The sequence below is a fragment of the Diabrotica virgifera genome, chromosome 4 (genome assembly GCF_917563875.1).
Source record: "Diabrotica virgifera virgifera chromosome 4, PGI_DIABVI_V3a".
Lineage (NCBI taxonomy): Eukaryota > Metazoa > Arthropoda > Insecta > Coleoptera > Chrysomelidae > Diabrotica > Diabrotica virgifera.
Genome location: NC_065446.1, coordinates 54,123,346 through 54,138,161, shown reverse-complemented (window position 1 = coordinate 54,138,161; position 14,816 = coordinate 54,123,346). Strand labels below are relative to the sequence as shown.

General features: G+C 29.8%; 1 protein-coding gene across 1 annotated transcript in view; it reads left to right on the top strand.

The window, feature by feature from the left end:
- Positions 1 to 14,816, top strand: part of LOC114331912 (chitin deacetylase 1) — a 157,624-nt gene that overhangs the window by 61,714 nt on the left and 81,094 nt on the right. The window contains exon 2 of the mRNA XM_028281613.2: positions 13,146 to 13,297. Within this exon, the coding sequence (XP_028137414.1) occupies positions 13,146 to 13,297 (152 nt within the window). The remainder of the gene's footprint in view (positions 1 to 13,145; positions 13,298 to 14,816) is intronic.

The window sequence follows — 14,816 nt, the reverse complement described above, 5'->3', positions numbered from 1 at the left end:
CCTGATAAGTTTATGATTGTGAACACTAGCAGGTTGTTTTTAAGTTTATTCAATAGAAAAATTTATATAATATGTATATGAAAAAATGTTGGATATTATGGATGGATTTCGTGGTTTCATTTAATTGGGCTCAAAAATAGGGATAAAGGTTAATAGAATTATAATATTGTAATGATGATGAACAGCTATATTTTAAAAGTTCGTAATTTTGTCCCCATATATTGTATATATTGTATTGTCCCACTTGAAATTTCGCTTAAAAACTTTTGTGTGCGTTTCTTATGTCAATTGGTTAAAATATTCGTGTGAAACTCTTTTTTTCGTTTTTTTTTTACCAATTTATTATAAAACTAGATTTTAAATTTACAGAAATATTCACCACTAATATTGTATCTGTGACACACATTATAGAAAACACAAGGCAAAAGCTTTGAAACAGGTTTATATTTAATGAGTTACGGTTGGATAATTAATTTATGAAGTTATTTAATATTTACCACTTAAAAAGGTTGTTTGTTCATGGAGAAAATCAGAAAATAAAATTAAAAACCTAATACGCTCTTGTAGAAATATTTCAACTGTCAACCTCGAAATGATGGTTTAAATATACAGACAAATAATATGAAAAAATAGTCTTATTTGAATTATGCTTAATATAAAAATTCAAAATTATTTGCAAACTAATCTATATATCTATTAGACACACTGAGGTAAGGAAATTCCACATCAGAAGAAACGTCCGCATAATTATTATCAAATTAGTCTTTATTTCCGTCTTTGATTGCCTACTGTTAAGTACAATAAAAGTGAAAGGCTGGAAGTGTCATTGGATAATATATTACGGTTTAATTAATCACACTTTTATTTTCTTTCTTATATCATTATTAGGTTTTTCGTAAATCTATGTTTAAGGATAAATCTAAGGCTATATCTAAAGGCAACTTGACATGTATTGGTGCATTTTCATTTTTATTCAGTTTTTTTTTTGTATTTTATTCAATGTTGTATAATATCAATAAATTTATTTATTATCGTTGTTGTTCTTTGATCCAAGTTTATATACCGGGTGTCCATTTATATTTTCCCCATTTTAACTGCCTATTCGCGGTGTGCAAGTACTTGGAGAACGATTGCGCCAATATCGGAGAAATCTTGAAACTTTCTGAAATAATTCATATTATCAATTGAAATTGTCAAATTGACGTATATTTCATACCTACTGTCATTGAAGAAGAAAAATTATATGTTGCTCTGCAATATTGATATGATATGCAAAATATTATATAAAATTAAATTTAATGAATTGTATTTTGCTTGCAGTACTGCATTAATAATTAATTTTACTCACAATCGGTTAGTAATTTATGGATTTCTAACCTTTGAAGTAATCAGGAAGCGACTTATTACTTACTTTACTTTCCCAGCTAGCCGGGAAAGTACTTTCCCGGCTAGCATCTGTCACTTTTCTACCTGCAAATGTCAATGTCATTTTTAATTAGAAGATGGTATAGAAAGAATAGAATCCACTCAACATTTATTTAATTAAGAAACAACAACAACAATAACAAAAAGAAAACTATTTGGAATTATAAATATTAATAGTTACATTGGAATTATGATTACTATTAACGGTTAAAGTAAGACCGTGTTACCTAGCAACGATCTCACAGGTTACTTAAAATAATTCATCTTATCACATAATGAAAATGGATACAGATATTTGAAACGAAATTATTATTGGTAGATTGTGAGTATTAGAAATCCATAAACTACTAACCGATTGTGAGTAAAATAGTATACAAACCTCTAGGGAACTCATTCTAGCCTCGCGTCTGTAGTTTACCTCGGTGCTTCGCACCTCGGTAAACTACCTTGCCGCTCGGCTGAAATAGAGTACTTTCCCGCTAGGTATGTAATATACATTATTCACTACATACAATTGTTTACCTTTTAATAACATAACCTCAGTCTAAATTTTTCTTCTTATAACTTTTTTGGGCTGTGGCCTTGACAATTATTATCCTGCAACCAGGACTAATGCAATTGGTCAATACAATTAAAAGTGCGAAAAAAGTTGCTGAGCTATGAAACCACGTGTCGTTTTTCCAAACTTGCACGGTCCCAATAACTTCTAAACGGCTCAAGATAGAAATATGTGGTTTTCGCTGAAATGTTTTATTTTAGAAAAAGTTTTGTCTGAATGGATTGAATTTTTTATATCGCTTTCAAATACGAAAAAAAATGGCGGATTTTTGAAAAAAACGTTGTTGGCTTTTTTTAATGGAACACACAGTATATTGTTTTGTAAATTGAAAGAAAGGTCATTCACCTAGCCAGCGATATATTTTTTTAAATCGGTTGTCAAATGAGTGAGCAATTAATTTTTAAAATGAGAGATGCAATGCGGAAATCACATAACATAATATCAATTTGCTTAGTTATGTTATTTAGGTATGTGATATCCACGTTGCATATACTGGTGTTCCATTAAAAAAAAGTCAACAATGTTTTTTTCAAAAATCCGCCATTTTTTTTCGTATTTGAAAGCGATATAAAAATCCAATCCATTCAAACAAAACTTTTACTAAAATAAAACATTTCAGCGAAAAATTGCTTGCTTGGGCCCCAGGCCTCTGAACCGAGTTAAGCTCGATGCAGAGACCTGGTGCTCAAGGGTTGGGCCCTACTTGCCCGGGTTTTTGTGTTTTTGTTTTGTTACAAAAATTTGTTTTTGTTGGCTTGCGCCGGTGTTAGTCATTTTTTTTGAGGCCGTTTATTTTGGGTTTTTTTTATTTTTTTTGTAGGATGTCCTGAAAATAAAATCTTAATTAGTAAAAATTAAGTATGGGGTATGCGAGTATGGGGCCCACACTAATTGCCTTGTCGTTGTTGGAGCCACATATTGTTCAGTTTTATTTTATTTCTAATTTTATATCTTATTTACTCTCATTTTATGTTCCCTGTATCAATTTTTAATTTTTTTTGTCGTATTTCCTTACTATAGGATATAAGTCTTTATAGTTAGCTATAATATTTGTGTCATCTGCATACCTCAAGTTGTTTACATACTGCTTGCTTAATTCCTTTTTTTTTAGTGAATACTTCTTATCGTTCGGTATGGAATTTTGGCAGGTGTAAAGTCATATTGGGCGTCATTCAAAATCGAGACGCGAGCGCCTCTCGAGACGCTAGAGGTTAGCTTGCGGTATAAAATATCATAATATACGTATCTATACACGTATTTAAATTGAATAAAGGAATTATATTATTTTGATTTAAACAAATTTTGTTATATTCAAATAATAATAATAATAAATTATAATGTTTTTATAATATCAACAAAGCATCTACGTTGTTTACGTTTGAGTTTGGCAGATCCGTCAAATTTAAACTAAATTTTAAATTATTGATAAATATCATAGTTTGGTACGGATTCTATGAAATTATTTTGGTGGTTAGCACTTGTTTGATAACGAAAATGTCTGTAACCTAGCGGAACTCAGGGACTTTTAGGCAAGAAAAAATATTACGAAAGTAGATGGAACACAACTCTAGAACTTATAAGTCAAATAGTTATCTCGATGGCTCACATCCATTGGCTAGGATACCTGACTTTCAGCCAGAAGGCAAACAACCCTAGAACTTATATGTCAAATATTTATCTTGATATCCATTGGCTAGGATGCATGGCTTTCACCCAAAAGGCTCCTGCAATCGGAAATCCTTTTTTTTTATTATTTTGATTTTGATTTAAAAAGATATTTTGATTTGAAAAATAATTGATTTTATAATACTTTTGAAGTGAATACTTCTAATCGTTCGGTATGGAATTTTGGCGGGTGTAAAGTCATGTTGGACGTCATTCAAAATCGTGACATCCTAAAATTAACGGGTAGAATCTCTGATATACAGTATGTCCCTGTAAGTTGTATCCACATGGAAAACTTCTTTATTATTAATTTTACGAAGAAAAGTTATTCTTCATAAAAATCTTTGCATGGTCCAAGACCTAAGATTTAACCATCAAAAATCAAATTTTTTGAATATTATACGAGGTATGTCAAAAAGTTTGAATTTTACTCAAGAGTAAAATAGCTTTATTTTTCACAATATTGAAAATTGCTATTATGAAAAATTGTTTGGAATTAAAAACTATATTTTAGTATGCAATTACATCCTTCTAATTGAAATTTTTTTTTGAAAAATTATGAAAAACTAATATTTTCAGTTATTAATTATTATAATAACTCTTTTATTATTAATTTTACGAAAACAGGGATTCTTAATAAAAAGTTCTGCATGGTCTAAAACCTAAAATACAACCATATTATGTCAAATTTTCTCAATTTTATACGAGGTATGTCAAAAAATATGAATTTCGCTTAAGAGTAAAATAACTTTATTTTTCACACTATCGAAAATTGTTATTATGAAAAGTTATTTAAAAATAAAAACTATGTTTAAGTATGTCTTTTAATTGAAATATTCTGAACTATAAAAATACTTTACTGTTGATCTAAATTTACATATTTTTTTTGACATACCTCGTATAAAATTGAGACAATTTGACATAAGATAGTTGTATTTTAGGTTTTAGACCATGCAGAACTATTTATTAAGGATCACTTTTTTTCGTAAAATTTCATTTGAAAATAGCAATTTTCAATATTGTGAAAAATAAAGCTACTTTACTCTTCTTGAGTAAAATTCAAACTTTTTGACATACCTCGTATAATCAAAAAATTTGATTTTTGATGGTTAAATCTTAAGTCTTGGACCATGCAGAGATTTTTATGAAGAATAACTTTTCTTCGTAAAATTAATAATAAAGAAGTTTTCCATGTGGATAAAACTTACAGGGACATGCTGTATATTATACAGTATGTCCATTTAAGTTGTATCCATATGGAAAACTTTTTTATTAATAATTTTACGAAAAAAAGTTGTTCTTTATAAAAAGCTCTGCTTGGTCCAAAACCTAAAATTTAACCGTCAAATATCAAATTTTTTGAATATTATACGAGGTATGTCAAAAAATTTTAATTACACTCAAGATTAAAGTAGCTTTATTTTTCACAATATTGAAAATTGCTATTATGAAAAGTTGTTTGGAATTAAAAACTATATTCTAGTATGCAATTACATCCTTCTAATTGAAAAAAAATTTTTTTTTGAAAGTTTTGGATAACTTACATTATTTTCAGTTAGGTATTTCAATTCAGATAACTCTTTTATTATTAATTTTACGAAAAAAAGTGATACTTAATAAAAAGTTCTGCCTGGTCTAAAACCTAAAATACAACCATCAATTTTATACGAGATATGTCAAAAAATATGAATTTCGCTCAAGAGTAAAATACGTTTTTTTTCACAATATCGAAAATTGTTATTATGAAAAGTTATTTAGAATTAAAAACTATGTTTCAGTATGTAATTACATCCTTTTAATTGAAATATTCTGAACTATAAGGGTACTTTACTTTTGATCTAAATTTATTTTTTTGACATACCTCGTATAAAATTGATAAAATTTGATATAAGATAATTGTATAATAGGTTTTAGACCATCCAGAACTTTTTATTAAGAATCACTTTTTTTCGTAAAATTAATAATAAAAGAGTTATCAGAATTGAAATAACTGAAAATAATGTTAGTAATCCATAATTTTTAAAAAAAAATTTTTCAATTAGAATTATGTAATTGCATATTAGAATATAGTTTTTAATTACAAACAACTTTTCATAATAGCAATTTTCAATATTGTGAAAAATAAAGCTACTTTACTCTTGAGTGAAATTCAAACTTTTTGACATACCTCGTATAATATTCAAAAAAATTGATATTTGATGGTTAAATCTTAGGTTTTGGACCAAGCAGAGCTTTTTATGAGGAATAACTTTTTCCGTATAATTAATAATAAAAAAGTTTTCCATATTGATACAACTTACAGGGACATACTGTATATTAAATTGGGTATATATTATATAATAAATTATAAGCATAAGATATATTAAATAAAATTAGTTCTAATCGAATTGAATCAAAGCAAATATAATCGAATTTATAAGAGGTGTTATACCCTCAACTAACTTCTGTCGGCGCTCCGCAAGTACTCAGCTCTATTTTTTTTAATATTACTCGGCTTTGAGCTATTCTACGTTCGCCTTCGCATTTCTACGTTTATCATCAATTATTATTCTTCTAGTTGTTTGGTTGCTTGACCTAGTAAAACACATTATGTCTTTTGTGCATTTATTGGCAGGAATTGTAGGTACTGTACACCCCATTAAATTATGTTAAATATTATGTAATCGTTTCTGGCTACTACCAGAGGCGTACACGGGATATTGAATGGTTGACTCTTCCCAAATTGTACGCCACTGACGGAACTGCTATTTTAGCATAATTCTTAGATTCTCCAATACTTTATGTGCAAATAATATACTCTTCATTCGTAACGATAAAATCATTAGTTTTAGATATATTGGTAGTTAAAAACGAAAAGTCCATAGTACATTACTCAAAATAACTGTGCCGTTTCATTTTTAACTTCAAATATCTCGAAAACTAATGACTTTATCATTACGAATGAGGAGTATGTTATTTACATAGATAGAAAGTATTGGTGAATCCAAAAATTACACTAAAATAGCAATTCCACCAGTGTTGTAGAATTTGGAAATTATTAACCATTCACTTTCCCCCGTCGTACGCCTCTGATAGTAGCCAGAAACATTTGTTTAACATAATTTAGTAGGGTGTAGAGTATATACACTTGCTGCCAAGTATGACAAGGATATGTCAAGGGGTTTTAAAGTACTGGCTACAAATAGTTTTTAAATTTTTAAATAAAATACCCTGTAACTCAGTTAGGAGTCACATCTTATTTAAGCGATTTGGGTTAAATCTTAATATTTTGAGCCCAAGAACCTACAGTTAAAATAATTTCAATTATTAATGAAACACCCCGTATAATTAAATATTTTCATCTATGAGAAACTTATTCCTTATCATGGTCGCCGAACTTATTTATTTATTATGGAATATTATGCGCGCCGAACACTTCGCGCCGTGTGTGCGATACGCGTTCGTGGCGGGTTCGTTAGATTAGTACGCGTTAGTATGTACATGTTTTCAAGTGGTGCACAAACGGTGCGCACACGATCCAATTCTGTCGGTGCCAAGAACGCACGGCGTACACACGGCGCGAAGTGCGCAGCGCGCATATCTTTACTTACCTTTCGATGTTGTAGACCGGGGCGGTTTCTCCATTGGTTCACTTGTGCAGTGAACACCCAATAAAAGTTACTAAAATACTAACTAAATAATAACTAATACAAATAATAAATTATTTTTTTTTATTCTCATAGAATCAATAAAATATAACTTTATTTATTAATCATATTTATTTGCTCTACGCCGCTGGATGCACGTGACAAGTGCAGATACTTGTGCTCTGGTGCAGAATTCAAATTGAACCAGCCAGTACTAACCTACCCCTGTATTAGAAAGAAAAAACTTAAAATCTGTGAAAAAGCATTTCGCCTATTTAAAACTGGGAGGATTTGTGCAGTACACCCAGATACCAGTGGAGCGTTTCGGTTCACAGTTTGGAATTTTCTGTTGTTGTTTCTAGTTAAATACGGTGAAATCTTAAATACAATATTAATAGTTTTATGATGGAGCCTTATTCAGTGGATTTTATAAAAGAAAATGCAAATAGTTTTGACAATCGACTTCTTATAAAAAAGAAACACCTGGTCCACCTCGGCCGAAAATAACCTTGGTACAAGAATGTGCTATAAAAAACAAAAAGTGTAAACGTTGCTTTAAAGTTAAACAATATAAAAAACTTCTTGGTTGTGCGGATGTAATAAACTACATTCTTTGTTTTGTTTTCCATGTTTAGTACTTTCGAAAAATGAAACTATTTCTTCAGAGTGGACAAAATCGGACGTTCGGGATTTATCTACTTTATCGAAACAATTTTAAACACACGGTTCTGCCCAAATTCATTTAAAAAATGAATTGCAACTCTCAGTTATTGGCAATATTGATGTTCGCCAATTATTAGATTATGGGTATAGGAAATCAATATAAAATAGACTTTAACGACAGAGTTAAAAAAATCGTTACATTTTATCCCGTCTTATCGATTGTGTAAAATTTTGTAGTTAATCATAATTAAGAGTTGGCAAATGACCGTTAAATTGAGACGAATTTATTCATGCAAGTTTTATTGAATTTGAGTGACATTACATATTTCATAATATGTGTACGGTGTCCTTTAGACAAAAAAGGGTAAGGCTCCAAAAATTTTTCGCCTGTGCCGCAATTGCCCGCGGCTTTTATTCACCGTTCCTATAATTTACATTCCTTAATTGAACAACCATTTTAAATTACCACGAGCCGCCACTGGTTGTAGATGTTAGGTATTCGGCAAAGATTTTTATGGCGTTCAAGATTTGATGTAGTATTATTAAGCGAGCATCACACACTCGCGAAGTTACTTCGGGAAAGTTGACCGAAGTCCGAAGTACCGTCACTACACACTCGTTCAACTTCGCGAGGAACACATTCACGCGGTGCGATACCTACTTGGATCCCTTTGACTCGGTCCAAAAACCGCCAGAAAATGGAAGTAGGCCGAAGCGAAGTGATTTCGGCATAAAGTGCCTGTCTACACTCTCGTACTTGTTGAACTTCAATCGACTTCGCGAGTAGTATAGTGAGCGTTTTAGATACTACGTTGTATAAGTTTATTCTTTTTCCTTCGAAAACTGTATTATCTCTGGAAATATTGTGCCGATAAATCTAAACCACCGCTACTTTAGTTCATATGTCAAGGTTTCTATTTATTATTTAATATTCCACGATAGGTGCCTTCCTGCCTCGGGCAAGATGAGTAAAAGTTATTTAATAAACACTTAATATTTATATGCTAATAACTTCATTGTGTAGTAATTTAAAATCATTTTTATGCTTTTATTATTTGTAATATATTACCTTTTTGAATTTTTGGGTATTATATAATTTCTTATACTTGTATAATTAATGACATAAAGTAGTAATATTCTCATTAAAATTCAATAAAAAAAACTACATCAATCAGTATATTAAAAAAGCTCTAGTCATTAAAATAATTCAAAATTGTAATACTGTCAATGAAATAATCATATCAAATATAAATCCGTACAGTTGAAAATAAGAAAATAATATATACTCTGGTCAAAATTAGCCGGCCACCTTAAAAATGGGTCATTTTTGATGTCTAAACCTGTGTTGTCAGATTTAAGTGATTTTTTTAATATGTTATAGCCTTATTCCTTGATAATATCGTTATGATAATATTTTTGCTAAACAGGTAAATTTTCATTGTATACCGGGTGTACAAATCAAACTGTGTTGTTTTCTTAAAGTTTGCATCACCCTGTGGAATACTGAAATTAAAATTTAACTATAGCCTCATGCTTTCTCAACATTTTGATTTTTGATTGATTCGCTTGTGTTGGATAATAAAAAATTTAAGTGCTTTAACAACTAGACATGTTTTTATCAATACAGGGTGTTTTAAAAAAAGTTGGCAAAGTTTAAGAGGTAATAAAAAATATTGACAGTTTGCTTAATAAACTTATGTCCTCAAGTGCTTCGTTTCCGAGATAGGGGTGTTGAAATTTGTCTGACAAACTGACGATTTATTTATTGCTTTAAAACCGGTTGAGATATGCAAAGCAATTTGGTGAGTTTTATGACGTACTTATTGCATATTTTTTGACAAACAATTAAGAATTTAATATTCACCATTGACGCGCAGACGGGTAATATCTTCTTCTTCTTTCTCGAAACTCCTAATGCCCCTCAGCGGCGTCGGAGGTTTTATTCCTCCTCTATCCATATCTTCCATTTCTTGCGGTCCTTTGTTAACTCTTTCATTTGTTGATGTGTTTTTCCTTTTTCCTGTCCAATTTTTATAATCTGATCGATCCATCTCTTCTTTGTCGTCCCTTTCCTTCTTTTACCATATCTTTTTGATTCTATCACCTGCTTTGGTAATCTTCCTTGGTCCATTCTGTTAATGTGTCCATACCATTTTAATTTTCTTTTTTGGATCTCGGCTATTATTGATTCCTGTTTCAGTCTTTGTCTAATATCTTCATTTCTTATTCTGCCCAATTTCGTTTTTCCTGCTATTTTTCTCAGCGGCTTCATCTCCGCTGTGTTTATTGTACTGTCTATTTTTGCATTGTTTACCCATTTCTCACTTGCATATATTAAAGTTGGTACATATATTGCATTTGCATACGGGTAATATAAGCCATCATATTAGTTGTATGCCACAAAAAGTGCAATAACTACGTCATAAAACCCACCAAATTGCATTTGCATATCTCAACCAGTTTTAAAGCAATAAATAAATCGTTAGTTTGTCAGAAAAATTTCAACACCCCCTATCTCGGAAACGAAGCATTTGCGGACATAAGTTTATAAAGTAAACTGTCATTATTTTTTCATGCAGAACTACCCCTTAAACTTTGCCAAATTTCTTTAAAAACACCCGTATTGATAAAAAACATGTCTAGTTGTTAAAGCACCTAACTTTTTTAGTATCCAACCTAAGCGAATCAATCAAAAATCAAAATGTTGAGAAAATATGCGGCTATAGTTAGGTTTTAATTTCAGTATTCTACAAATGCTAGAATATTCCACAGGGTGATGCAAATTTTAAGAAAAAAACACAGTTTGATACGTACAACCGATATACAATGCAAATTTACCTGTTTAGCAACAATATTATTTAGCAACAATATTAGCGATATGGTCAAGAAATAAGGCTATAACATATTAAAAAAATTACTCAAATTTAATAACAGTTTTAGGAGATATTACATCAAAAATGACACATTTTTAAGGTGACCGGTTAATTTTGGCCTAGAGTGTATTTTTGCAAAAGAATATATATAAAAATCGACAAGATTAATTTGGTAACTACATTGGTTTATGATATCCCTTCAAGGAAGCTTGATACATTATTTGACATAATTGATGACGGTTGGTCCCTATAAATGGGCTATGACTATAGTCTAATCTTAATCTTCGCAAGAAAATGTCCTGGCTCCGAAACATAAGGCAATGGACGGGGATCAACGACATACATGCCCGATTTCACCAACGATACCTAAACAGTTGCCTTATTAAGTAATTCTTATCGATAGGAACTTCCTAAGTCAGTACTTAAGAACAATAGCGTCTCACAACTAATAGAACTGTTTATCTAGGAAATTCTTTCCTATGTATTAATTCGGGTACGTTTAAACTATTTTTGATAAATAGAAAGAAGAATAAGATGACATTACCTTACTTTTTTGATTATTTGTCAAAATTGTTTGTTTGCCAAGTTGGTTTTATTCAGTTTTGTACCTACTGTTATAGTTATTTTATTTAGTAGTTAGTTATTTGTGATTTCAGTTTGTTAAGTTTTGTATGTTATTTGTATATGTACAGTGAAATGGAGGAATAGAAAAGAGTTGAAAATTTCACATATATGACGAAAAATTAAAGTTAGGTGAATTGTTATTAATGAAATAATTTTAAAATAAAAACCATGTTAAAAATTGCTTCTTTTATTATTAATTTTTAATGATAGATTTTTAGCGATATCACGAATGGGTTTTTGAAACACAACACTAGTTTGTTAGGTAGTAGGTAGACTACATAATATTGTCCTGTACAGACCTGTAAAAAAACTCCAAAGGATTCTCTATATTTTCCAACACATATTATATTAATAATATAAAAGAAAATACAAAATTACAACTAATATACCTAATATTACAGAATAACAGAAAAATTAAGGTAAGAAGCAAATTATTGACAAACGTCACAAGTACATTAGTCAAAATTGTAAAAATATAACCTGACTGTCAACTATAAGTAATACGATAAGTAATACCGATAAGTTTAGGGAGATCGAAATCCCTATCCTAACGTAAGCTAATGCTTAAGCGGTACAATTCTTATCGTATGGTGAAATCCGTTTTAGAGTTAGGAAGTACCTAAATCCACTTAGGTAATTCTTAAAAATTTAGGAATCGTTGGTGAAATCGGGCAACAATCTCTGATACTCTGATACATACGCTAAGGTGTCAATAAGTTTGTTATCTTTGACCTTATCAACTGCTTAAATTCAATAAAGAATGTATAGTATATCTTGATTGGCATCCAAACAACTCTGCATTAACCTATTCAGACCAAAAACGCCTTTTGTTCCTGTTCCATTTCTAAATCCCAGTTAAGTGTCGCTGATTTCTAGATATGTGTATATACAGTTTTGAATATTATTCAAAAAATATTCAGTACTTGATTACATACTGCCTTAAAATTATTATGTTTCTGTTTTCTGACCAAGGACGAGACTTGTATCATGATATTTTTCTAGACTATTCACTGAGCGACGTGGGATCTACTATGACATTTAGAGGCTACATTAGCGCGCATCAATATTTTTTTTCGAAAATTCTGCGAACTTTCAACACTGCGGAAACAGTTCGTAGGCAGTACGACAGTGACACTATACTATCGAAAACAAAGGCACAATATTGTAATATGTAACAATAATTATTATACTTATAGGCGCGATAAATGTTGCCAAGTCAGTCAAGTTCGATTTCTTGTTATAGTTAATCGATTTTTAGTAATTCCAATGTGACACAAAATCTAGGCATGGAATAAAAAAGTTTATTAGAACAAAGGGTATTTTTTTGTTCTTCTTAATGGCGGTACAGACGCGTTTTTGTAATATTTTATTTAATTATAGAGGAATATCCCCGTACTAACATATTACTCAAATTGGGCTCTGTACCGCCATTCCTTACTATGGAACGTGTTTTATTATTATCAAAATATTACAATTTTTGTACAAAATACAAAAATATTCAAAGATAATAGATTTAGGATAATCTCACATTATCTGCTAAGCAAAATAAACAACACAATCTATCTCTTACAAAATTCTTCGGAATCCAAAAACTAATCAACATACAAATCCTCAGTAATCACGACTTGTAGCTTGCAGTATCCAACCCACAAAATAACTTCACGAATCTGAAACAAAGAATTACAAAATCCATTTTTATTTGTTCTTTAGGTTTGGCACAACAGCAGGCCAAAGACGATGAACCGAAGAAAGAGGAGAGTTTCGAGGCCGAAATATGCAAAGACAAAGACGCGGGCGAGTGGTTTCGTTTAGTGGGAGGGGAGGGGGACACCTGTCGAGACGTCATTCAATGTACATCTTCGGTGAGTTAAAAAAATTATAACACTTTTGAGTTTGTCACTGCTAAAATTGGTTTTAGAATGATATTTATTGTATTTGTGCCAATTTTATTAATAATTTCGAATATTTAAACATGTTTGTAATTTTCTTATTATGCTGAATCGCAGAAGTGAATACTTTTATAGGTTCTATTATATTCGATTCGATTATATTCAATTCGATTCAATCCGCTTCGATTCGACTCGATCCGATTCGATTTATTTTATTTAATTTTATTTAGGTTTATTTAATTTTATTTATTTTTTATAAAATTTTATTTATTTTATTTGATTTTGTATTTTTGAATTTTTAATTTTATATATATATATATATATATATTTTTTAATTTTTTATATATTTTTCAATTTGATATAAGTATATTTGACTTTAATTAATTTTATTTAATTTTATCCAATTTTATTTAATTTTATATAATGTTACTTACTAAAAATAATTAATTTAATTTAATTTAATTTTATTTAGTTTTATTTAATTTTATTTAATTTTATGCAGCATTCGAGTACAAACACTTTAATTCTTGAGGTAAAAGAAAACATATTAGAGACATAAATATAATACAGGGTGCTTCATTAAGAATTGTCCATATCGTATCTGGAATTACCATAAAATACAAAAATTTAACCCAAAACACTTAAATAAAATATTCTTCCTTGCCGATATACACAGTGTTTTATTACAAATGTTCTTAAATGTTTTTGGTCCAGTGTTAAAGCACCTTTTAATGTTTTTTTGTTCAAACTTGACACACAGTTTACTCATGTTAGGATACTTTAACTAGTGTTAAAAGATAGTTTTCCGCTGTTACCAGAGGCGTGCTGTAGGGATATATACTTCCTTTTCGCCCCTTTTCCCCGTTACAATCTACGCCACTGTCGTAATAATCATTTCAGCACGTTTTTTTATTCTTCGTTACTTTTTACGTAAATATTATCCTAGTGTCTCAATACGATAGGCCAAGTAGTTTTCAAGTTATTTCCGTTTTAATGTAATGGATTCAATAATAATATTATGTATTTTAAACACATAAAGTTATTGAATGTACGAGCAATTAAGTGTCAAAAAATGGCATTTTTCACTTTTTTTTTCAAATCAATGGAAAACAGCGAAACTTATGGTTTTTTTAGTACAAATATCTTCGAGATTATGGAAAAAGCTTTAAAATGACGTATTAAAAAGTTTGATATACCTACTCATTTATTAATATAATTGCGAAAAAATTCTGAATTGCAAAAAAAAATATTTTCGCAATAACTGTTGTAAAAATTAGTCTACAGCTTTAAAATTTTTGTCAAATAAGGGTTCTTTGGTGCTTAATATGTGATAAAAGTTTCAAAGCGATTCAGTTAATTTTTTAAATTTTATTCAAATTGTTTATCCCAGAGAGCATTTTTTTTTTTTCAATAACATAAGTCAGAAGAAAATGACGTTAGAACCATTCCACAGGTGTCAAATGAAAGAGCATGAGCTATATTTTCAACTTGG